The sequence below is a fragment of the Homarus americanus genome, unplaced genomic scaffold (genome assembly GCF_018991925.1).
Source record: "Homarus americanus isolate GMGI-L3 unplaced genomic scaffold, GMGI_Hamer_2.0 scaffold7626, whole genome shotgun sequence".
NCBI classification, from domain to species: Eukaryota; Metazoa; Arthropoda; class Malacostraca; order Decapoda; family Nephropidae; genus Homarus; species Homarus americanus.
This window is the reverse complement of record NW_024718273.1, coordinates 2,458,167-2,485,130: the sequence shown is the minus strand read 5'-3', so window position 1 is coordinate 2,485,130 and position 26,964 is coordinate 2,458,167. Positions and strand designations below refer to the sequence as shown.

At 40.0% G+C, this 26,964-nt stretch overlaps 1 protein-coding gene across 1 annotated transcript in view; it reads left to right on the top strand.

Moving 5' to 3' along the window:
- Positions 1–26,964, top strand: part of LOC121859369 — a 532,182-nt gene that overhangs the window by 246,335 nt on the left and 258,883 nt on the right. The window contains exons 34-39 of the mRNA XM_042356146.1: positions 186–384; positions 589–670; positions 12,681–12,798; positions 13,174–13,291; positions 15,221–15,450; positions 26,324–26,473. Of these exons, the coding sequence (XP_042212080.1) occupies positions 186–384; positions 589–670; positions 12,681–12,798; positions 13,174–13,291; positions 15,221–15,450; positions 26,324–26,473 (897 nt within the window). The remainder of the gene's footprint in view (positions 1–185; positions 385–588; positions 671–12,680; positions 12,799–13,173; positions 13,292–15,220; positions 15,451–26,323; positions 26,474–26,964) is intronic.

Sequence of the window (26,964 nt, the reverse complement as noted above, 5' to 3'; positions counted from 1 at the left end):
GCGTGGTGCCTGCTTGCTTGCCTCAATTTGTTCTTCACTTCAAGTTATTTACAAACTCCTGTGCAGTCACTGATGTCACTATGAACTGTCTTAACTAGATATACTGAAATTGTATATGTAGAAATGATATCTGACTATATTTTGAAAATTTTACACAACAAAGTGAATTACCGGGTATATTTCAGCGCAAGACTAAAAAAGGAGTCTGTGTACGTAGCCAAATGTCTAACATCAAATGCAGGAGCGTAGGAACCCACCGACCCCACACAGAACAGCAAAATGTGAAGTGCTCACTGGAAGAGGGACTGATGTGCCAGGGCCGGGATGATGCAACAGGGGCTAATGCTTGCTGGGACTATGAAGTTTCTCTCCTCTGTGACTGCAGTAAGTAATATAACGTACCGTACATTATTGTGTCAAATCTCACTAATATTAGACATATTTGGACAGATTCACAACATCATGAAATAAAATTTTTGGAAATAGAATTAACATTAAAAGAGAGAAACCAATATTAAGTTTACACCAGTATCAGTGCCTGCTGTTGTTTAATTCTCACACAAGTTTCTTCATTTAATTTTTTTATAGGTCGTACAACAACCGTTGAGTCTGTTATCTCTACCACCCCAATAACACCTGTTACACCACAGGTGATTGTGACACCTTCCATGTGAGTGTTCTCCTGGAGCTCAACTTTTTCTTTTTTTTTCTGTCATGAAGATATAGGAAACATAATATGTTGTCTAATGGTAGACCCTGCTGCCATATGGCATCACAAATATTGTGACCAAGTCCCAGTCCCAGGTTGCTGATCTGTTTTTCTGCCTCATTTACACAATTACAGGGTCTTAATTGTTTCTCTTACTTTGACAACACAACATACATGTATAATTTTTCACTCTTGTTTTTTTTGTATGTATTTAGTAATTTATGTCTATTATTATTATTATTTATAATTTTTATAATTATTATTAATATTTTATTTTAATTTTATTTATTTTTATTGTCATCATCATCATCATTATTATTATTTTATTACATTTTCGCCCCCCAGGCCTGATGTAGGTCATTATAAAATTACGTGTGCCTGGGTGGGATAATGACCATAAAAAAAATGTACAGTAAATACTTTATTTCATCACTAATATATCTTAACTTTCCCTTTATAGTAGTCAGTAGTTCATGAAAGGTAAAGTGGAACGCACATAGCAGAGTCGACAGCACCATAGTTTGTTACAATGTTTGTGAAAAGCGATTTTTCAACGTGGTCATATAGATTTTTACTCAAGGAACACGAATCCAAATCTGACCTCAAACAAGGTCACCAACTTTACCTTTAGAGGTCATATTATGTCATAACCTGAAACAACAATGAAAACTCTTATCAAGACAAAGCATATGACCTCTAAAAGTAATTTAATATTAACCAAGATTTAAAAAAGCCTTTTTTTCTAAAAAGCAGTTTTTGTGACAAAGGCCAGAATGCGACGTCTAGCTTTATACCTACGTATGTATATGCCTTACATTAACTCACCAGGCCAACATACAGGCAATTAAAACATCTAACAATTACTTAAATACGTAATATTAAGAGGACACGTCGCTACCTGGCTTTTAATTGCAATTCTCAAAACCCCCTCCTGCACCCTCCAGCACACGTATCACCACCGTCACCTCTTGCCCCAGAGCGAGCAGCAAACAAATGTCAACTCTCGAGGGGTGGAGATGGGTGAGATGTCGACGTCGCATTCTTGACTTTATAACAAAAACTTAAAAAAAAAAAGGCGTTTTGTTCAATCCAGAATGCGACGTCTAGCTTTGATTACCCGAGCAGGATGCGGAGAGGGAGGTGACATTGCATATAAGGCTCCGATAGCTTAGGTCCACAAAATAATTATATTTTTGTTTGGAATATTTTCCTTAATAAGGAACATTTTCTGGAAGGTAAAATTTTTATTTACATATCCTAATTAGGATACTCACTTTATTCTGATGAAGAAGAAGGTCCTGGTTGTGGAGATGGACTAAGTGGGGGAGGGGACCCCAGCACCACCACATGTGAAGCATCTTTCAGAGATAGATGAACATAGCTGTTTTGAAAGGTTTTGAAGATTTCCAAAAACCCACTTCTTTGATCTAACTGAGGCTCATATGCCGCAGAAAGGCCACAGACCCTGCATATTTCCTGGTGTCATGTGCCAAAAATTTCTTACCAGGGTCTGCTTGACACACCAACTGAGATAAATATTTTGTCAGTTGACTAGGAAACAATTTCTTGCCACCCTGTGATGAGAATACATAGGGGCCTCGATTAGGGAATCTGGTTAACCATTCCTGAAGGTTCTTAACTGGACACAATATATGAGGAACCCTTGTCTCATCCATTAGCAGTTTTATCCAGATAGATTGAGCTTGAAAATCCTCCCTCTCATTTTTTTTAGAATCTCCGTAGGAAAAAGAGTAACATCTTCCTTAGAAAATACCAATAATGATGGATTATTGGAAATTGAAACCTGCTCACTGATTCTCATACCTTTTGCTATTGTTAGAAGGAAGGCTACCTTTTGGAGCAATCTGTCCCGGGTCAGATTAATAATGTAATTAGGCCCCAGAAGAAAGCTAGTATCTTTATCTAGTGACCAAGGTTCAAAGTAATGTTAAAACACCCACGCCAGAGGTGTCAACCAATGCTGATTTATAAGATGCAATTGTAGATCCTTGAAGGCCTTTAACTCTGAACGGAAAATCTAAAAATTCTAACACCACTGTTTCCGACAATGTGATTGGAGTCGTTAACCTGATAAATTGTTGAAAAAGGCTCCAAGCTTTCTCATATTGCACAGAAGTTTGGGGCCTATGACCTGCTATTACTTGGTTAACTATACTGGAATTACCCAACAATCTATTTAGACATCTTTTGAGAAACTCCATCTGTAAAGTGCCAGGGATGTCTCGTACTGAGGGTGCAGTACCTGGTCTAGACATCCTTGTTGCAATCGTAGTGGATGCGGGCACCATTCCAGCAGATCCAGACACCACGGTTGTAGTATCCAACATGGTGCAATTAAGAGGACCTTTCCCTGGAAGAATCTGAGTTTGTGAAGCACTTTGGACAACATTTTCGCAGGTGGGAACAGATAGATTGAATTCCAACTGTTCCAATCAATGAGTAGAGCTTTTCCTAGAAGATTCGATCGTTCCAGAGATGCATAAATTGGCATCTTGTGATTGTTTTGTGAGGCAAAAAGATCAATTTGTGGAGTCCCCAACCTCCTCGCTAGACCCTTGAACTTCGATGTCTTAAGGGACCATTTTGTTTCCGTCGACATTGGCCTGAGACGGGACAACGCATGTGAAAGTAACTGTGAAAAAAAGTTTTTTGATGACAGAAACACAATACCTTCTCCTACAGTTACCTAGGACCTATATAAATTATGATTATTACATGTAGCCCGGCTTTATAAAAGATTGTATATACAGTACATTTTTCTCTGTATCAGTCAACTTACTGTATTTTGATTTTAATGAGACACGAAGTTTGTGTATCATAGCCACCGGTTGAAGAACAGGAGAGATAATTCAACTCCAGTACAGTATGTTCATACAGGAGAACAGTACAGTATGTTCATACAGGAGTACAGTACAGTATGTTCATACAGGAGAACAGTAAAGTATGTTCATACAGGAGTACAGTACAGGATGTTCATACAGGAGTACAGTAAAGTATGTTCATACAGGAGTACAGTACAGTATGTTCATACAGGAGAACAGTACAGTATGTTCATACAGGAGTACAGTACAGGATGTTCATACAGGAGTACAGTAAAGTATGTTCATACAGGAGTACAGTACAGTATGTTCATACAGGAGTACAGTACAGTATGTTCATACAGGAGTACAGTACAGGATGTTCATACAGGAGTACAGTAAAGTATGTTCATACAGGAGTACAGTACAGTATGTTCATACAGGAGTACAGTACAGTATGTTCATACAGGAGTACAGTACAGGATGTTCATATAGGAGTACAGTACAGTATGTTCATATTAAGAGGTAGAGAACACACAGCAGGTTCAAAACAGGAGTTAGAGAACAAAAGTATGTTCATAAGTAGGGAGTTAGAACAGCATGGTATGTTCATACAGGAGAACAGTACAGTATGTTCATACAGGAGAACAGTACAGTATGTTCATACAGGAGTACAGTACAGTATGTTCATACAGGAGTACAGTACAGTATGTTCATACAGGAGTACAGTGCAGTATGTTCATACAGGAGTACAGTACAGTATGTTCATACAGGAGTACAGTGCAGTATGTTCATACAGGAGTTAGGGAACAGTACAGTATGTGCATACAAGAGGTAGAGAACAAGACAGCATGTTCATACAGGAGTTAGAGAACAGTACAGTATGTTCATACAAGAGGTAGAGAACAAGACAGTATGTTCATACAGGAGTTACAGAACAGTACAGTATGTTCATACAGGAGTTAGGGAACAGTACAGTATGTTCATACAAGAGGTAGAGAACAAGACAGTATGTTCATACAGGAGTTAGAGAACAGTACAGTATGTTCATACAGGAGTTAGGGAACAGTACAGTATGTTCATACAAGAGGTAGAGAACAACACAGTATGTTCATACAGGAGTTAGAGAACAGTACAGTATGTTCATACAAGAGGTAGAGAACAAGACAGTATGTTCATACAGGAGTTAGAGAACAGTACAGTATGTTCATACAGGAGTTAGGGAACAGTACAGTATGTTCATACAAGAGGTAGAGAACAAGACAGGATGTTCATACAGGAGTTAGAGAACAGTACAGTATGTTCATACAAGAGGTAGAGAACAGTACAGTATGTTCATACAGGAGTTAGAGAACAGTACAGTATGTTCATACAAGAGGTAGAGAACAAGACAGTATGTTCATACAGGAGTTAGAGAACAGTACAGTATGTTCATACAGGAGTTAGGGAACAGTACAGTATGTTCATACAAGAGGTAGAGAACAAGACAGTATGTTCATACAGGAGTTAGAGAACAGTACAGTATGTTCATACAGGAGTTAGGGAACAGTACAGTATGTTCATACAAGAGGTAGAGAACAACACAGTATGATGATGCATACAATTGAAAGAACAAGACATTATGTTCATACAGAGTTAAAAAATAATACAGGGTTAAAGTACAGTAATAATAATAATAATAATAATAATAATAATAATAATAATAATAATAATAATAATAATAATAATAATAATAATATAATAATAAAAATAATAACAATAATAATAATATAATAATAATAATAATAATAATAATAATGTAATTGTATTATTATATATATAGATAAACAATAATTATTATAATTATAATAATAATAATAGTAATAATAATAATTAACGGTTTATTGAAAGAGCATGACAGCCGGAAGGCTGAAAATATACAGTTACATAATTGGGGAATGGGTCTCTTGATTTACAAATAATATACAAGTAACATAAGTGATACAAATATAATATATAATAACTAGGTGGGGAGAAGCTCAAACTACAGGGCATTTCAACATAGTGACAGTGCAAAAAGTAAGATTGACTGGGAGTGAATACACTGTGTTGTTCCCTCGGTTGACTGTAAGATGGTATCACCTCTTAGGGCCTTGTTGTTTACTATATAAAGGTCTGATGGATTCCTATAGGAGTTTTCAACGTACATTGCAAAGCTTGGACACTTGATCTTGATGTTGTGCAGTGCGGCCTTGCGGTTAAGTATGTTGAATGCGTTTGAAGCGTCGACCAGGAGAACGGCCTCACAATCACGTTGCTCAAATATCGTTCTCATGGCGTGAATGGCAGCTTCCCCTCCAGCTTGTTGGCCGGCACAAACTTGCAGGTTCCCTGCTGCTGCCCTGACATCGTCGTTTACCACCTCCATTATGCATTTTCCGATGATTCGCCTCAGCACTTCCCCCACTCCTATTGGCCTACATCCTGCATTCTTATCCAGGGGAATGAGGCGGCAGGCCGTCAGAGCATGAAGGTGATGGCAGCATGAGGATGCCAGCATGAGGATGCCAGCTTTCTTGCAAGGACGGCAATGGCCGTGCAGAGATCACTTGCTGCGGGGCCAAACTTGTTAGTGCTGAGAATGACTCTCCATCCGTTTGCATCCAGACCTGAAGGGCCGGCACCTCCCTGAGTCTTCAGTGCCTTTTTCCACACCATCCCTCCTGTTATTTTCTCGAACAGGACAGCATTTGGTGGGATATAGGCACCCTGAAACCTGATGCCTTCGTCATCACTTACAGAGGGATGTTTTTCTTTCAGTTGTTTTAATGTCTCTCTGTTTATTGGCAGGACCCCACCGGTGGACTCCTCTGTGAGAGATCTTACCGCCAAAGACACTTTTCCCACACGCATTTTGTTTCCAAACTTCCTTGCAGCATCATCAATGTTTTGCTTTCCGTCTCCTGCAGATTTTAGTCTCTCCTGCAGTGTTCTTGCTTCACATAGGAGATCATCAAGGGCCCCCTTCTGCCACAGTGTCAGTCTTCTCTTCATTGCTGTCACATTTTCTTTGTGCTTAGTCTTTGTGTGTGTCCTCTGGCAGAATAGATGTCGTATTATTGCCAGTATATGAAGAGCTAACGGGGCAAGGAGGCGGTCTTGAGTGTACTCAGTTATGAGACTAATCATCTCCCGAATCATTTCTTTGGTGGCCGCACACTTGAGTGGTTCAAACAGGTTTGCTGGCGACCACCTGACAATTTCTGAGTATGTTTTTTTAACCCATATGTCTGCATTTTCCATCGACAAGCCATTCCACTGTGGTGGCTGTCTCTCATTCACCTCGTGGACATCAACTACTATTGGAGCAGCGTTTATTGGTACTACATTTTCAGGTTGAGTAGACTCACTGCTATCGTTTAGGATATCAGCGGGCTGCTGGGTCCCGGCGATATCCACTGTGGCCTCCTGTGACGGCTCCCTGCCATGAAGGTTATAAGGGTTGCGGCAATTGTTTCCCTTCATGCAAGACACACATGGTCGGTTGCTTCTCACACAGACACAGCTAGTGCATATTTGGTACTGGTTAGAACAGACGTGCGCGTGTGGCTAAATACCCCAATGGCGATCCATCCATACATCAGAATGATACACTATGGGCGAAAGTCTCGAGGCCACCCCTGTCAAAGTAGGCCTATCGACACTGACCTTGGCTCCAAGCCTCCTCATTATCCCACCACCGACCCAGCACAGGTCACCACTCACTTGGTGATCGCCGGTGAACACACGGAATATTTACAATTTATGCCGTAAGGGATGAGAAGAAACCTTGGGTGGCAATGCTTAGGGTGACATCCGATATTCACCGACACATTGTTAAATTCCCGCTCACACACAGCGAGTATGTCCCCACCAATAACCCTTTAGATCAGGAGGACGTTCCACGACACCCACGCCACGCCATGCCACGCCACGCCACTACTACTACTACTACTACTACTACTACTACTTTAAATTTAAAAGTGGCCTTCAGCCTCCCCCAATAGCCACACCTTCGCCACCATTTATTTACCTTAATATTAAATATCCTAATACATAAGAAGCTATCCTATCTATGTTAAATTAGTTGAGCCGCAGATCTATGCTGCATTCAGTGACTGTAGCCTCATAGTCAATATCTGCAGCAGTTGTCGGAGTAGGGGCAGAAGCTCTCGTTCCCCTAAGGCAGAGCAAAGCCGACCGAAGGAGAGAGAAGGACAGTCGACATCTCATCCAGGCTGTAACATAACTTCTGGGCTGCTGCTTCTGTTCGGAGATCAACTCCGCGAGTCTGGCGTAGAAACATCTTGCACTTGGGCCCATCCCACCAGAGGTTGTGAACACTAGAGGAGTGAAGCTGCCTTGATCAACATTTTGAATTCTCTCCCCATATGCCCTTCTCTTGTCGTTCTCGTTCCTCCTATGTGCAGCATCGAGAGCTAGGTTACGGTGACAACGGCCATGGGATCAAAAATCCTGATGTCGAAGAAAGCTCGCTGTCCCCGCGTCCAGAATCCTCGAGCACTGACGTCCACACGGGCTTCGTTAGATGTGTTTGAAGTCCTGTGTTGGAAGATCTCGCCATCCAGTGGAAGGAGGGTCGGTTCTACCATGACGTCCCGGCAGATTTCCTTCAACATATTTGCTGTGAGATCCCTTACCTCGTCATGCCTCATGCATATGAAGCCCCCCTTCTTGCAGACCATGGCGTGATCGCCATCATAGGAAGAGCCACACACGCATTGGGAGGGCAAACCATCTACTGGCCAACCGTACCTTAGAGCAATGGCATCTGTAAATTCTTGTTTGTTAAGGCTGAAACCATTTGCCCTTATCGGTAACGTAGTTAACCAGTTCGAGGCGCCCACCTCCTGCGCTATAGCTACTTTTTTTGTCAAATTTTCTGGAACCTGCAGCAATAGTTGCTGCAACATGTCATTTTGGCAGTGCTGCCGATCTGTTGTAATGGACCTACGGATCTTATTTACTTCGCTGGTGTCCACTTCCCCTGTTGCATTCTGGGCTATTATGTGGTCAGTGAGGGCTGCCGTGAGCTTAAGTGAATTTTGATGTTCAGAGTCAGCAATCTCCTCTGGATTAGTTAGTCCCATCCCTCCCAGTCGTGGTGGAAGTGCAAGAAGTGTTCTTTCTGCTAGGGTTAAGTCAGGGTGTTTCACTAGTTTGGGAATGAACTTGACACTGATTGCTTCTTCCAAAGGGTGGAAGAGGGGTCCGATCTCAGGGATGGTACGCATCAGGTAGTTCCAACGATGCTTGACTCCATGGGTGAATGTTGCAAAGGCCGCATGTGGCTCTGTGTTAGCAATCTCCGATAGAACTTGGATTTCGCTAACCCACTCATTCACCTTTCCCACTACGTACTCGGTCTTGAAGTCCGTAGTGCCAATTACTGCTACTACTACTACTACTACTACTACTACTAATAATAATAATAATAATAATAATAATAATAATAATAATAATAATATTAATAATAATAATAATAATAATAATAATAATAATAATAATAATAATAATAATAATAATAATAATAATAATAATAATAATAATAATAATAATAATAATAATAATAATAATAAAGAGCCATAAAGAAATACAAAAAATTAAAAAAAGATCAATAATGAGAAACAATATAAGTATATTGTGTTGTCAAAGTAAGAGAAACAATTGAAACCCAGCAATTGTGTGTAAATGAGGCAGAAAGTCAGATTAGCAACCTGGGACTTGGTCACAATTTTCGTGATGCCATATGGCAGCAGCGTCTACTATTAGACAACACATTATGCTTCCAGGATCCTCCCAGGCGGTAGTACCTCCCTGTTTGATAGCTGCCTACTACCTACTATTATCCTTTTCGCCACTGATCGGCTCCGATGAGATATTTGCCAAAGTATTAAAGGAATGTAAGGAAGAGCTTAGTATGCCCTTAGCAAAGTTGTTTAACATGTCATTAAAAACAGGTGTAGTACCAGAATCCTGGAGGATAGCGAATGTAATACCGATTTTCAAGAAGGGGATAGATCACTATCCTCTAACTACCGCCCAATTAGTCTAACATCAATAGTAGGCAAATTACTGGAAGCAATCATTTCAAACTCTATTCGAAATCCCAGCATGGCTTCACAAGCGGACGTTCTTGCCTAACTAATCTATTAACATTCTTTTCATCAGTTTTCGAATCGGTGGACGAGGGGCACAATTATGATGTGGTATATCTCGACTTTAGCAAAGCCTTCGACAGAGTCCCCCACGAAAGACTAATTAGAAAGGTAGAAGCTCATGGCATCAAAGGTGACATCCTTAAATGGATTAGGGCGTGGTTACAGGACAGGAAACAGCGAGTGAGCATTAACGGCACTAAGTCCCATTGGAGCAACGTCACAAGTGGAGTTCCCCAAGGCTCAGTACTTGGCACCATTATTATTTATTATATACATAAACGACATAGATATCGGCATTGACAGCAACATAAGTAAATTTGCTGATGACACTAAAATAGGACGTGTTATCAAATCTGACGAGGACTCGCAAAACTACAGGAAGATTAAACAAATTTTTCGAATGGTCTGAAAAAATGGCAGATGAAATTCAACGTGGACAAATGTAAAGTACTCAGCATAGGAGATGTAAACAGGGAAACCAGATACCAGATGAACAACGATGCCATAGAGAAATCCGACTGCGAGAGAGATTTAGGAGTAATGATAAGTAGGAACCTTAAGCCAAGTAAACAATGTGTTTTTGCTCGTAACAAGGCTAATAAAGTACTTGGGTTCATACAAAGGAGTGTTAGTTACAAGACTAGTGAGGTCATCCTAAAACTGTATCTTGCTCTTGTGAGACCACACCTGGATTACGCAGTTCAGTTCTGGTCACCGTATTACAGAATGGATATAGAATCCTTGGAAAGAATTCGAGGAGAATGACAAGACTAATCCCGGGCATTAGGAACCTTGAGTATAGAGACAGGTTAAAGCATCTTAATTTGCACTCCCTTGAGAGACGTAGAGCGAGGGGCGACCTGATAGAGGTGTATAAGTGGAAGGCAGGGCTAAACAAAGGGGACATTACAAAGGTACTCAACATCCAAACCAGGAGCGAACTCGTAACAATGGTTTTAAATTAGACAAATTTAGATTTAGGCGCAAATGGGTAAACTACCAGGTTTGGAAACAGAGTAGGGATGAATGAACAAGCCACAAATATCATCATTAACTCGAATACGCTGAATTGCTTCAAACATAGGTTGGATGCTCAGTATGAGTAATAGGGGTTGGGTGTAAACGGGACTGCCCAGTATGGGCCAATAGGCCCGCTGCAGTTTCCTCCATTCTTATGTTCTTATGTTCTTAGCTGCTTTGGTGGTCGATCACGTCTCTGTTATGCACTGACGGCAAGTATTGGGCATGTACTTGCTCATGAATGTATCTGTACCTACATCAGTGTTGGTCAAGTCTGGTCTTGAAAGAAGCTCACACTCGGTGCCGCCACAACACTTTCCGGCAGATTGTTCCAAGAGTTCACAATTCCCACTCCGAAAAAAAAATTCCTCGTAGTTTTCTGGACTTGTGGCTTCATCAACCTTGAGCTGTGACCTCTTGTGGGGTGGGTGTCCACCAGCTCCAAGTATGGACACTCGACGGAGTAGTGCCCTCTGAGAAGTTTATAAACTTCAGTTAGGGTAACTGAGCTGCTGTAGTGCAGGCACCAGTCTGGTGGCCTTCCTTTGGATATTTTCAATCAACTGACAGTCTCTAGCATATCTCGGGGATCAGACAGGGTAACATACTCCAGACAGGGAAGCACCTCACTTTTGATGAGTGTTACGAGGTATCTTTAACGACTTCTTATAAGACCTACTACTTTAGTTGCTTGATTCACCTTAAACTCACAGTGGCCCGAGAACTTCAGTTCATTATCAACATACACGCCAAGGTGCTTTTCACATTTGGTCTCTTTTAATACTTTCCATCATCCCTTTGGGACATGTGATACACCTCCTCACTATTGGTACGACCTAGGTGCATCCTTTTACACTTCGTGACATTGAATCCTAACAACCATTTTTTGACTGCTCCTGAAGCTGACAGATCTTTCTGTAGCTCTTCACAGTTTGTTTGGTTCTTAATTTCTCTGAATAACTTGGCACCATCTGCAAATATTTGTGGAGAGGAGTGTATAGCTTCAGGCATGTCATTATAAAACAAACATCAATGGTCTCAGCGCCCTGCTTTTTGGTACTCTACTTGTTACTGGTACGCATGACGATTTCATGCAATTAATCACCACACACTGCTTGTGGTCATGAAGAAAGTCTCCAAGCCATGCTAGGACACTTCCCAAAATGCCTTACCCTTTCAGTTTAATGTTCAGCCTTTCATGGAGTATAATGTCGAAAGCCTTGGCAAAATCCACATATTTATTGTTGATATTGCCACCCTGATCTAAAATTTGAGTCCAAACATCCAGCACCTTCAGAAATTGTGCTAAACAGGAGCATCCCAGCATAAAACCGTGTTGTCAGGCCTTCACAAGGTTGTTTCGTAGTAGATGTTCCATCAAGGCATTTCTTATAATGCTCTCTAGTACAGTACTTTACACATTATGCTGATCAGGCTCACTGGTTTATAATTATTTGTGGAGAGACGATCGCGCTTCTTGAATGTAGGACTCACATAAGCAATTTTCCAGTCACTGGGGACCTTTTGCTCAATCAGGTATTTACTGAGCAGGATCTTAAGGGACTCGGCAAGCTCACTGCACAATCTGTGTTAGCACTCTGGGATGCACCGTGTCAGGGCCAGAACTCCTGTGAATCTGTTTGTGAACACAAAGAAAGGCTTTTATTAGTAATTTGTTGTGTGTGATTTTAGGTGATCTGTCTATGAACATTGAAATGTCACTGTATGACAATATCACAACAATATTGAGGTATGAAGGTCAGTCTGACTCCTTGTTCTCTTAATTTAGTGCATTCAATAACAACCAAAGTTAAGTGACATCTTTACATTCATAATACAGGTATTGTACAGTACAGTATATCTAAAGATAAATTAAAGAAGACTTGATGAACTATCAAAAGTATTTTGTAATAATAAGATAACCTTTCTCAGCCCACCTGAGGTGCCCTCTGTTTCCATGACCTGTGATGACGAGGGCTGGAGTGAATGGTACAACAAACACTACCCTGATCGTGATGGCGAATTTGAATCATTATCAGAGATCCGTAAGGTACTTATTGCAGTGATAATCAGAAGTAACATTTACATAATACAAGATTTATTTACACTGGGTGATCTCACTAGAGAAAAATTGTCTAAAATGAATGTGTTGTATTTTATTTTATCAAGATACAACTCCAATTATGTATTAAAAATGAGACTGAAGCTGTTTACAATTTGCTGTTCTATCATAAGAAATTTAACTCATTATTTATAGAGCAATTTCAGAGAAGCTATAAAATGTCATTTCAGTTGTATTGTACGGTATGTATAGAACTTGTGCACAATATAACAGTGGATAAAGAAATTTCAATTAATAGTTTGTTAGGCCTTAACTTTGATGCACTTGTGTATTTTGCCTGAAGATGACTCTTGTATTGTACAGATTTACTCACTGTGTCCAGACCACTACATTTCTGAGGTGGAGTGTCGACCTGTGCAAGGAGGAGAAGTGGAGTCTATTGTTACCTGTAACAAAAACGGTGTCAGCTGTAGGAATAACGGTGAGTTCTTAGATATGTGCCCATGAACAGCATATGACTGATGTCAAACATTAAAAATTATCTAGTTGTAGATTGATTACCTCAGTGCTCAGTCCCCAATTTTCTGTTAATTCTAAAGTTGTTTATATATTTAAGGATGTTAGATATCAACAGTTTATACATTTAAGGATGTTAGATATCAACAGTTTATACATTTAAGGATGTTAGAGTAGATACAGTACAGTGTTTATGTGTCTAAACTTGAGTATACACAGCTTCTGTTTTGAATCTGCCTTGGTTATCTCCTGAAACAAGAAATAAAACCTCTAGGTGAACTTAAAAAAAATATATATATATAATGTTCAATTAATGATTATTGTATGACTGGTAATATATATTGATTATATTTAATAAGGTTTTATTGTTTTAGTAATTTTTTGATATGCCAAGGTTTGAGGAAGCGGTTCTTACCTCACTGATTAGTTTCCTATCTCTGTAAAGGGCGTGATTTATTTAATGCATTTTTTATATTCCACTTTGCTGTGCATATCATTAATTTAAATTTATATACAGTATTGAATTCTGTTCTGTGGTTGTATCTGGGAAAACCACGTTATTATGCACTCATACACACTCTCTTCATTAGTTAGTAATTAATGCTGCACCAAACATTTTGTAATCAGAATATAATATAACACCAACAATTAAACCTCTGAATTAACTTTTGTAACTGGCAGAGAGGTCAAGACATGTGAATTCTCCATGGTATCTTCAGATAAAATAATCATTAGGAGGGATGAAGCTTGTAATATAATTATTTCCTATTTATTATAAAACAAATGTGGTTACTTACACAAAAAAGTAAAACATCACATTATTACCCTGTCACAACTGTAAGGCAAAGTTCTGTACCCTGCCACAACTGTAAGGCAAAGTTCTGTACCCTGCCACAACTGTAAGGCAAAGTTCTGTACCCTGTCACAACTGTAAGGCAAAGTTCTGTACCCTGTCACAACTGTAAGGCAAAGTTCTGTACCCTGTCACAACTGTAAGGCAAAGTTCTGTACCCTGTCACAACTGTAAGGCAAAGTTCTGTACCCTGTCACAACTGTAAGCAAAGTTCTGTACCCTGTCACAACTGTAAGGCAAAGTTCTGTACCCTGCCACAACTGTAAGGCAAAGTTCTGTACCCTGCCACAACTGTAAGGCAAAGTTCTGTACCCTGTCACAACTGTAAGGCAAAGTTCTGTACCCTGCCACAACTGTAAGGCAAAGTTCTGTACCCTGCCACAACTGTAAGGCAAAGTTCTGTTTTCTGTCCCGTCTGTTTTATGTGTCCCCAAAATAACTCAAGAACAAGTTTGAAAACTTGCATCAAACTAGGTACATTTAATCAACATTTGAGAAGGCCCACATGTAAAAATTCGGGTCCAAATTCTGCCAAAATATACAAAGTGTTGCCATTGCAATGGTCTGATCAGTAATAATACAAATGGTTTTAGGAGGTTAAAGAAATCAATAACATGACATTAATTCATATTTACCTTGCCATGATATTGATTCATGGGCCGGGCTTGTTTCTGCTCGGATAATGCTTAATCAACAGTTTTAACAATTTTAATTAATCACATTAACATCTAACTTCTAAAGCTTAGAACAGAGCAATTTACAGTAGAGGTACTGTATATAGGAAACTTCAATAATTAATTAACTAATCCAGGATAGTAATGTGTCTTAAGATATTGGCCTCTAATTACAACAGGTCAGATATGATTCATGGAAAACTTTGATTAGTGTTCACCTTTAAAGTACAGACCAGACTGGACTAACCACTTACCTGGACCCATACCTGTTTTATATAACAGATAGCTCTTTCTTAGATATTGAGGAGAGAATGCTTACATATGATGAAAGTATGAGTTTTTTATTACTACCTGTATCACTTTTCAGCTGGTCAGCAGTACTGCCGAGACTATGAGGTGCGAGTGTTTTGCCAGTGTGAGTGCCAGGATGGTCTGGGCATGGAAGACTTGGGTATCACCAATGATCAGATTACTGCCTCATCTCTCATGACTCCAGATGACAAGCCTTATGCTGCTCGCCTCAACTCCGACTGGGCTTGGACCTCAAGACCTGTGGATGAATTTGATGAAAATGCAGCACAAGCTGAGTGGCTGCAGGTGCTGTGCCTTTCTCTTTTTAAGTACCGTATGCAAGCATATGCATGTGTTTATGGATGTCGGTGAGTGTTTGTATGTGTCTGTATATCCTTGTGCTTATATACATAGTTGCATGCTTTACACCAACATAATATTCATGCTGAATCATGAAATCACTTACATGTGTGCAATCAGTAGCCATAAGTGCACAGGGACTGGAAATCTGCCAATGTCACTTGATACACAAGAAGGGTAGAAAAAGTGTAATAGAAATCTATAGGCCAATCAGCCTAACTTCACATTTTCTTTGAGAGAAAATCGTGCCCGATAAACTTACTCACCTTTCTTGAAATGTTAAAAGACTTAGTGGACCAAGATTTACCGGTGGATGTGTTGCATGTGGAATTTTCTAAAGTGTTTGTCAAATTACCACATGCACAACGAGCCTCTAAATTCCAGACACATGGCATCACAGTCAAATTATTGAAGTGGACTAAGCACTGGCTTGAAGACAGGCAACAAAGACTGGTCATAAACCGAGTACATTCAGATTGGAAAACAAAAGTTCTCATTTGGGTATCACAAGGCTCTGTCCTTGTGCCCTTCTTGTTTTGGAAAACATTTCCTATTAATGATGACAATATATTGAGCCATTTTATCAAGTTTACAGATGATATAAAGATACTTAGGAAGGTCCCAAGTTCAAATGATGTTGTAACCATGCAAAAAGATCTGTAGGAGCTATTCAAATGGTTGCAGGACTGGCAAATACATTTAAACATTACAAAATAAAAGATTTTGTATGTTGGACAGAGCAACCTAATCACAACTACAGACACTCCCCAGGTTATGGATGGGTTCTGTTCCTGGAGGCTATTTGTAAGCCGAATTATCTGTAAGTCAGAAGTAAGCCTTCCATAGGTAATCATTGAACACACACAGTACACAGTACCTGTATAGTACTATACAGGTATGTATAAATTGCACAATAAACCCTCTGTCTACTTATCCAAGTAGACTGGAGACTTAAGATTAACAAATCTTTACACAAGGCACAATGGGGCAGACTCCTTACAGACATTCAAAATCTTGAAAGGGATGGAAAATGTAAACCCAGAAAAAGTTTTTGTGATGTCACGCTTCATCAACAAAAGAGGAGACATCTTAAAACAAGCCTAAGTGTCTGCAAGTTTCATTCAAGAAAATACTTCTTTGCACAGAGTGTGGTAGACCTGTGAAACAGTCTATCAGCTCAAGTTGTGGAAGCAAGAACAATACTGAACTTCAACATAGCCCTTGACAAGATTACCAAGAACAATGGAGGGATCCTACATAGGCCACTGGCCTTCTTCCCTTGACATGGCCACCTCTAGTTGGTGTGGCCACTAGGTAAATATATAAAGTGACACTTGAGACCTATTTTAGGAAAAAGTTTTATGGAACATAATAGAAGTAAACAGAACTAATACCCTGTACCTATAATGGTACAGCACATACATAGAATAATTAGTTTCTTTAATATAAATTTTCAACACCAACAGTGACTTTTTTACTTTTATACTCTTCTCCACTGATCGGCTCGTTAGCTGCTTGGGCAGTTGGTCACGTCTCTGTTACGCACTGTTGGCATGTTCTGGGCATGTACAAGCTCCTGAATGTTTCGGAACCTGCTCCAGTGTTGGTCAAGTCTGGCCTTGAAATAGCTCATACTCGGTGCTGTCACAACCCGCTCTGACAGGTTGTTCCAAGAGTTCACAATTCTCACTTCGAAAAAGTTCGCCCTCACAGTTTTCTGGACTTGTGGCTTCTTCAACCTTGAGCTGTGATCCCTTGTGGGGTGGGCATACGCCACCTCCAGGTATGGACACTCAACTGAGTAGTGCCCTTTGATATGTTTATACACCTCAATTAGGTCACTTATTGCCCGTCTGTAGTATAAGGTAGGCAGTTGCAGGCGCTCTTATCTCTCTGGATAGCTGAGGTGCCGAAGTGCAGGTACCAGGCTGGTGGCCCTCCTTTGGACATTTTTAATCGACTGACAGTCCCTAATATACCTCGGGGACCAGATGGGGTGACAGTACTCGAGGCAGGGAAGCACTTCACTCTTGAAAATCGTTACGAGGGACGGACCCTCTAGATATCTGAACGATGTTTGTATATGACCGAATCATTTAGTTGCTAGATTCACCCCCTCTCAAAATGGCCCAAGAACTTCATTTCATTGTCAACATACACACCCAGGTCCTTTTTGCATTCAGACTCTATTAATGCAGTTTCTTCATACCTTTGAGACATAAGAAACGCCTCCTTACCGTTGGTACGACCCAGGTGCATCCTCTTACACTTCGTGACATTGAATCTTAGCAGCCATTTCTTTGACCTTTCTTGAAGCTCACAGAGATCTTTCTGCAGTTCTTCACAGGGTGCTTGGTTCTTAATTTCCCTAAATATCGTGGCATCGTGCACAAACATTCTTATGGAGTGTACAGCTTCAGGCATGTCATTTATGAGATAAACAGAACAACAGGTCCAATACACTGCCCTTTGGTACCCCGCGTGTCACGGATACACATGACGATTTCATACCATTAATCACCACACACAGCTTGCGATCATGCAAAAAGTCTCTGATCCACGCTAGGACACTTCCCCAGAATACCGTACCCTCCAAGTTTAATTCTCAGCCTTTCATGGGGTACGCTGTTGAAAGACTTGGCAATATCTAGGTACATATTGTCAATCTTGCCGACCTGTTCCAGCATTTGCGTCCAACATCCATTACCTTGAGTAAATGTGTTAAACAGGAGTGTGTCCCGACATAAAACTGTGTTGGCAATCCTTTACAAGGTTGTTTCGTAGTAGATGTTCCATCATGACATCTCTTATTATGCTCTCTAGTACTTTACATACTATGCTGATCAGGCTCACTGGTCTATAATTATTCGTGGAGTAACTATCGCCCTTCTTGAAGATAGGACTTACATAAGCCATTTTCCAATCACTAGGGACCTTTTGCTTTCCAGGCATTTACAGAACAGAATCTTAAGGGGCTCAACAAGCTTTATTGCACAACTGTCTTAACACTCTGGGATGCGCCATGTCAGGTCCGGGATTCATTTGAACTTTGACAATTTATTTCTTACACCCTCTTCTGAGAACATAATGTGGGTAGCACTATCCTCAATTGCAGGAAGATTTCGCACCCTTTCTTGTGAACACAGAGGAAAAGAATTTGTTTTTCACTTCCGCCTTATCCTGGTCAGAATCTGCATAACTACCATCTTCAAGCCTCAGGTCCGATACGCCTACTCGCGTTTTTAACTTCGAATTTGCGTAGCTCTTCTACACTCTATCTTTGCTTGGTTCCTAGATCTGGCATACATCCTCCTGTCCTAACCTACATCTCAAATTTCTGAATTTTCTTCTTAACTTTGTCGACCGCCGCATGATTCATGTGCAGCAGTCTCCTTGTATTCCTGGAGGCACTGGGTTTGGTCTTGGGTACATATTTATCGATGAAATGGTTCACTTTACTGGCTATGATATTGAGAGTAGTGTCTATACTTTAGTGAGTCAGACCAGTGGATACCCCTCATCTCCTCCCTCATCCCGTCGTAATTACCCTTGTAATATTTGAACTTTGGCCTGGTTTTTTCATTAACCAAATAATTTAAATCTGAAGGACAACATTGCGTGGTGTTCCAACTTGGCCACCATACCGTCCTAGTTAGTTATTTACTTACTTTTACTTTTATTCTCTTCACCACCGATCGGCTCGTTATCCGCTTCGGTTATCGGTCAAGTCTCGGTTACACACTGTTGGCAAGTACTGGGCATGCACCGGCTCCTGAATGTACCTGAACCTGCTCCAGTGTTGGTCAAGTCTGGTCTTGAAAGAGATCACACTTGGGTCCGTCACCACACTCTCTGGCAAATTGTTCCAAGAGTTCACAACACTCACTCGGAAAAAGTTACCCCTCACAGTTTTCTGGACCTGCGGCTTCTTCAACCTTGAGCTGTGACCCCTTGTGGGGCAAGCGTCCGTCAGATCCAGGTAAGGACACTCGACTGAGTAGTGCCCCTTGAGATGCTTATATACCTCAATTAGGTCGCCCCTTGCCCGACTGTAGTATAAGCTAGGCAAGTTAAGGCGCTCCTATCTCTCAGGGTAGTTGAGGTTCCCAAGTCTGGGAACATTTTCAATCAACTGACAGTCCCTTGTATATCTCGGGGACCAGACGGGGTGACAGTACTCCAGATGGGAAAGCACTTTACTCTTGAAGATCGTTACGAGGGACGGACCGTATAGATATATGAACGACCTTCTTATAAGACCTAATGATTTATTTGCCTGATTTACCTTCTTCTCGCAATGGCCCGAGAACTTCAGCTCATTGCCAACATACACATCTACCTGTAGGTCCTTCACACATTCAGTCTCAAATAGTGCAGTTTCTTCATCCCGTTGGGACATATGATACGCCTCCTTACCGTTGGTACGCCCCAGGTGCATCCTCTTACACTGCGTGACAGTGAATCTCAGCAGCCATTTCTTCGACCATTCTTGGAGCTCACAGAGATCCTTCTACAGCTCTTCACAGTCTGCTTGGTTCTTGATTTCCCAAAATAACTTGCCGTCATCCATTTGGAGTGTATAGCTTCTGGCATGTCATTTATGGAACAAACAAACAAACATCAGCGGGCCCAATACACTTCCCTCTACCCCGCTTGTGACAGATACAGATGATGATTTCATGCTATTAATCACCACACACTGCTTGCGGTTATGTAGAAAGTCTTCTATCCACGCGAGGACATTTCCCCGAATTCCGTACCCTTCCAGTTTAATTTTCAACCTTTCGTGGGGGTACAATGTCGAAAGCCTTGGCAAAATCTAGGTAGATATTGTCGAAATTACCACCCTGTTCCAGAATTGGGTCCAAATATCCATTACCTAGAGTAATTGTGTTAAGCAGGAGCGCCCTGGCATAAAATCCGTGTTGGCAATCCTTTACAAGGTTGTTCGTAGTAGATGTTTCATCGTGGATTCTCTGATAATGCGCTCAAGTACTTTACATACTATGCTGGTCTTTAGTTGTTCGTAGAGTGACGATCGCCCTTCTTGAAGATAGGACCCACATAAGCCATTTTCCAATCACTGGGGACCTTTTGTTCATCCAGCCATTTACAGAACAGGATCTTCAGGGGCTCGGCAAGCTCGTTGCACAACTCTCTTAGCACTCTGGGATGCACCATGTTAGGGCCGGGACTCTTATGGACCTTTAGCTTTGACAGTTTATTTCTCATACCCTCTTCTGTGAACACAATGTGGGTCAGTGCTGTTTCGAACTGTCTGTCCTCAAATGCAGGAAGGTTAATCGCATCCTCTCTTGTGAACACCGAGGTAAAGAAGCTGTTCAATGCCTCAGGTTTGTCCTGGTCAGAATCGGCATAACTACCATCTTCAAGCCTCAGGACTGATACTCCTACTCGCGTTTTTAATTTCGACTTTGCATAGCGGTAAAATGCCATTGAGTTTGACTTGACCTCGCTTGCAACCAGCCTCTGGAACTCCTTTTCAGCCATTCTACACTCTGTCTTGGCTTGGTTCCTGGCTCTTTCATACATCCTTCTGTCTTGCTCATTGTTTGACCTAACCCACGCCTTGAATTTCTGGTTTCTTCTTAACTTTGTCGACCGCCGCATTTATGTGTAGGGGTCCCCTCGTATTGCTAGAAGCACTGGGTTTGGTCTTGGGTTTTGGCAATTTATCCATCAAATGGGCCACTCTACTAGTCATGATATTCAGCAGTGGTTTGGATGCTTGTTTCCCTCTGTAATGAGTTGGATCTTAACATGATGGAAGAGAAAATTGTCTCTCAGATTTTTTACAAAAAGAGTAGCAGGGTTATTAAGGTCATTTGGTGTGGTTTCATTTCTCCAATTGATGTCGCCATAGTTAAAGTCCCCCATGGCAAGAAGATGGCTAGGGTTGAACTCCGTGCATTGTTAATTAGGGCTCTAAAGTTCCTTTGGTTTAATAAGCTACAGTTTGGGGATCTGTAGATTCACCCTTTAATTTAATTTTACACCACTTGGATTTTTCAAAAACATCCTCTCCCCACACCCTCATCTGGCTGGCTCTTAAGGTCTTGCCTAGCATAGATAACAACACCCCTCTTGCAAGTTGCTTGAGAAAGGTTCGTAATGAGTCATATCCATCTATAATGAACTTGCATTCCTCCAGGTTAATTCTCTTGTTCTTGTACAACAGTTCTACAGCACCTACTATATTGGGCTGAGGTACCTTCAGCAGTGGTTCAAACTCCTCTCTCTTATGAAGGAATATATGATTATTTATGTACATGAGTTTCCAGCCGGAATTTGTTCTCGGTAACGTCTCTGATCTTGATAGGGACTGCGGCCTTAGTCCATTCTCAGCAGCTGCAGTGTTTACTAAATAAGTGATATCCTAGTTAGCAGGAACAATTGATGTAGAGCACTTCCGGGAATGAGAAATTTCCGTGTTGCGAGACGACTCACAAAGCCGGAAAAAATCCCTCATCCTCGGAATTTTCCGAGTAATGGAAAAATGTTCTCGGAAGTTCCAGAAATTTCCCATTACATCATCTCTCGAACCCGGAAAAATGGCCCCAATCTGCGGAATTTTCTGGGTACCAGAAAATTTTTCTTGGAGTTTCTGGAAAATGTGTCCCTCAGAAAATAGTTCTTAAAGCTGGAATTTTCTGGACAAATTCAGGCCTTGGGCACGATTTTCTGAAAAAAAAATTCAATTCTGGCTATCGAAGAGTTCCGGGGTTGGGGAATTCTGTCTAACAGAAATATTACTATTGTATTTTGTAGGGTGTGGTCAGAGATGACATTGTTTACATGGCACTTGCCTCCTCCTGGGTGGGATGTAGAGCGGGCTGGTAGTATCCCGCTGTCTCCTGGCTCTGTACTGATGGTCTTACTTCCACTACCTTCCCTTTGTATATAACCCATGCACGTGTGTCCTTGTTCCTCATCGACTCCTCCCTCATATGCTTCAAGCAGTACAAGAGTTTTGTGTGCTGTTACCACTGCATTACTGTGCGATCTGGGTGTATGAATATACTGTATTCTGAAATTCATTGCTTCTTGCTAAGTTTTTTGCCTGCCAAATAACTTCCCATTTCTTATCCTCACTCACTAGTGTGATCCTGAGTGAGCGAGATTTGTTCTCCTGCTTTTGTCCCAGCTTCCTCACATCCTGAGGAGGGGCTAACATTTTCAGAGCCTCTGTATAATTATTCTGGTGTCTGGTGTAGCATCACCTCTAGTCTCCTCTTGTGATATCCCGATATAGAAGGTACAGGAAACCCTTAAGTATCATGAATTAATCTTTAAAAATTTGGGCCACTTCTCTATACGCTGACTTAGATATTGTTGGGAATGATAATGAACATTTATTATGTTGTTTATTTCTAGACTTGTGCCTATTAAGCTCTCCCCTCATAGAAGGAAGGACACTGGCACAAGCTTTGTGTGTAACCTCTTGTAGAGAGGAGGGAGTGATGAACGCTGATATATATTCCATGTGTACCTCCTCTCACAGAAAGTTGGGAGTGATGGATACAGGTGTAGCTTAACTGATCGTTGGTGAGACATACAGTAGTTTAAAAATTTATTTGAATACATTACACAAGGTACTTCTAAACATAGCTGTATACAGGCCAGGTTCCATTTGGGATACCTCAATATGTCTGTGTCAGTACCTCAATATGTCTGTGTCAGTACCTCAATTTCTTCCACAGGATAAAAAAAAATAACTTCGAGGTTTTTCTAAATAAAACAAAGCACAGTCACTCATAAATTGAGTGTACAATAACACAAAGTTCTAAACATTACACGAGAAAAATTCACAGTGATGCACAATGCTCAAATACTCCATATTATAATAATTTTGTTCTCATTCATTTAGTACTGCAGATCAAGAAATTTATTATAGATATATTAATTTCAGAGTATTTATTTGTGACTTGTTTTTAGCTTTAGTATATGTAAAATAATTTTATGAAATTCAAAGTTCATTGTACTGAAACTTTATTTTTATGTAAAATAATGGTAATTAATCTGTAGTATATCACAGTGAAACTTCGTTTGTCAATTATATGCATATTTAGAAATTGTATTGCTGTATTAGAAAATTTTTCAGTCCTTGGAACTCATTTACAGTGGTCTTATCACTGCAGTATGTTCAGCACTTCAGTATTTTCCAACAGTTCCATATATTTTAACATTCACATATTTTTTTCAGTAATAATAGGCATTTCTAAATGGCCTCTGTATAGTATACTGGCATCCCCCGAGTTACGGAAGGGTTCCATTCCTGAAAATATTTCTGTAACTCGAAACCAATTTTCCCCGTATACTTCCATTATACAAGTTGAGGCTCATTCCTACAGAAATTTTTTGAGCCCCAAAAACGTGGCACTAGCACAAGTATGTATGAAATAATACAGTTTTAACCACATTCAATCAGTCATTCATGATATAACATGATATTAAATGAACAAAACACTCGAAGCTTACTTACCAGACACAATGTTGAGTGTTGTATAAGGTGGTGAGGTAAGGTTGTGGAATTAGAGTTACTGGGAGTTACCTCCTTAAAACATCACGTTTAATGTCCAATGTAATTCATTTATGGAATTTTTTATCACCACTGCTTTCACTTGAATTTCATGGTATTTTTCCACTCATCTTTAATAAGGATACACAGTTCTATATAGCGATTTTTTCTTTTGAAAATCTTAATTAATTAACCATAATTAATGAGTTGACGGTTCTGGATAAACACAAGAAATACACGCTGCCATAATTTGTATTAAAAGTTTAAAGTCCTGCTATAATAGTCGAGATAAGTTTATTTCTCTGGAAACGGCCGCCATTTGCAATGACGTTACCACATACCCTGCAGACGGCGTACTGATGGAGATGTGAATCAATTTAGAAGTAATGACATTGTCTGGACTTTGTTTTTGATAATGCCTGATGCTAGGTAAACATGACAACATATTGCTGTTATCGTTTTGATAATTCACTAATGAACCACTGGGATATATCATCATTTATATTAATTAATCGGTAAAATTTTACTTTAGCTACCATAAGTATTTGGATGCTTAGATTCGAGATAGGCTATACAGTATTGGGTATATTTTAAGTTTTGGTCATCCCTGTACTTAGACATGCAGACTATGATTTTTTCTGATGGTTTGTGATGTGTTATGAACGATTCAGACCTTCATTTCTATCGGAAATCACTAGTTATGAGTTACTTCCCCCCCCCCCCTTAAGCTTACCTTATAACTTATAATATTACTTATCATACCTAACCAAACCTAACCTAACATATGACCTGTATTTTCTTATGCGACCGAAAAATGTTTTGCGACAGGAATCCCGTAGAGATAATGTGTCTTATTGTTTAAATGATTTAATTCCATAGTTAGAACCTTAAGGTTCCCCAGATGACCAAATCCAAAATAATACCAATATTGTTTGGAATGTTTATATTATGAAGTTTGTAGTATGGGCAGTTAGTTAATGTGCTTAGTAATATTTATATATTCAATATAGCATTACTGTGTTGCACAGTAGAGCACAATTAATTATCCAATCATATTTATTTAGAGCCGATCAGCCGAGAAACTACTTCCAGGGTTCATCAAGGCAGATATGAAAGAAATTAACCTAAAGTAGATGTCTTTATGATTGTAGAGTATAATCAAGAACTCCGCCACCCAGCTTTGACGCACATTAATTACATCTGTCGTCTGATCATCTCACTCTGGCCATGATCGTCCATAGTCCTCCCACAACATTAAATATAGACATCAGTGACGAAAACTTACATTTCCAGACATGAAATAGAGAACAGTGATGAAAACTTCCATGTTGGAGTTATCGGTCTTTTGCATCATTTGGGCACCCAGCAAGTAAACACACACGATGATACTTGAGAAGTAGTTTATCTTAACCTAAAAATAAGGTATGCCTGTGTATATCAACATTGTACATGGCCACAAGTCCTGCAATTTTGCTGGTAAACATCACATACTAATGGATATACACTGCAACTGGCTGCCTCTATGCTCCTTCTCTGCAGATCTATGGAACCAGTGACGTCACAACCAATCACAGAGCGTTTCACAGTCACGTGACTTTTTAGCAACTTTAACCCTTAATTTTTACACTTTTTGGCCTAATTTATGTTAAAATATCATTGCCATAGTGAATTGAAGCGTTTTATTGACCAATTTACCTGCCATCTTACGAAAAAATTCCGACTGTCAACTCGTCAATTCCGTAAGGGCGAATACAGTCTTGAACACAGATGCAGAACTGAACACAAGCCGAGGAAAGAATTCTAATTGAGCAGTGCCATTGTTGTGGTGGTTGCTGGCGACTGGGGAGGTGAGCAACCTTCCAACTGCTTTGTGGCTACCACAGAGAATCCACATAAAATACTTTTTACAATTTTGGTAAAACTTTTGCCTAAATTGTGATTTTTTTATTTAAAAAATTTACCCAATTTCTGCAAGGGTGAGTTTTTTTCTGTAATCCAAAATTGTGGTCTTAATTTCAAAATCCCATAACCAGAGATTCCATAGTGTGGAGATGCCTATACGTCCAAAATACTCAGCACATTTTCTTTGGGTTATCAAAAAAAAAAAAATTGTGTTATGCATTTTATGATGTTTTAATACATCATTCTTCATATTGTATTAGTCCACTACCAGAAGTTAGTAATGCCATCAGAATAGTATACAGGTGTAGTAACTTTTGTTAGATTATTAATAGGTAATTATTGAAGAGATAATTATAAGCTTGTAACCAATTTGTACAGGTGGACCTGAAGGAGGTGAAGGAGGTGACAGGGGTGGTGACACAGGGACATCCGTACTTTCAACAGTTTGTTGAGGTCTTTGCTGTTCAGGTGTCAGAGACTGGAGCAGCTTGGGCAGATGTAAAGGATGAAGATGCTCCATTTGCAAAGGTCAGTATGAAAGAGAAATGCAGGTAAATAAGTTTTAATTATCATGACAAATACTGTATATATATACACCTCATAGGTGTAAAAAATAATATCATTCAAGACTTCAAGACATCTTCAGGTCATAAGATCCACTAATCCCCCACCCAACAATAGGTAACCTGACATTGCATCAGATCAGGTTAGTAACATGACTCAATAATCTCTCACCCAACCTCTATCACAAGTGCTAAGATGTTATTACAGTTATGTATTACAGTCTGCTGAGTGAAATGTCTCCCTACTCTAGGCTAAAGATGACAGTATCTGCTGATGAGTACAATATATACAGTAGTATACATTATTATATTTACAATATGAACAATATTGTACAGTGGTGTTTGCGTAAATAACTATAGTTCCTACAAGCTGCACTGTTTACTCTTGGAAAACACCAAACTCTTTGCTGTATCACAGCTCTATTCACGCCCGCATTATATAGAGGTTTTTTCAAA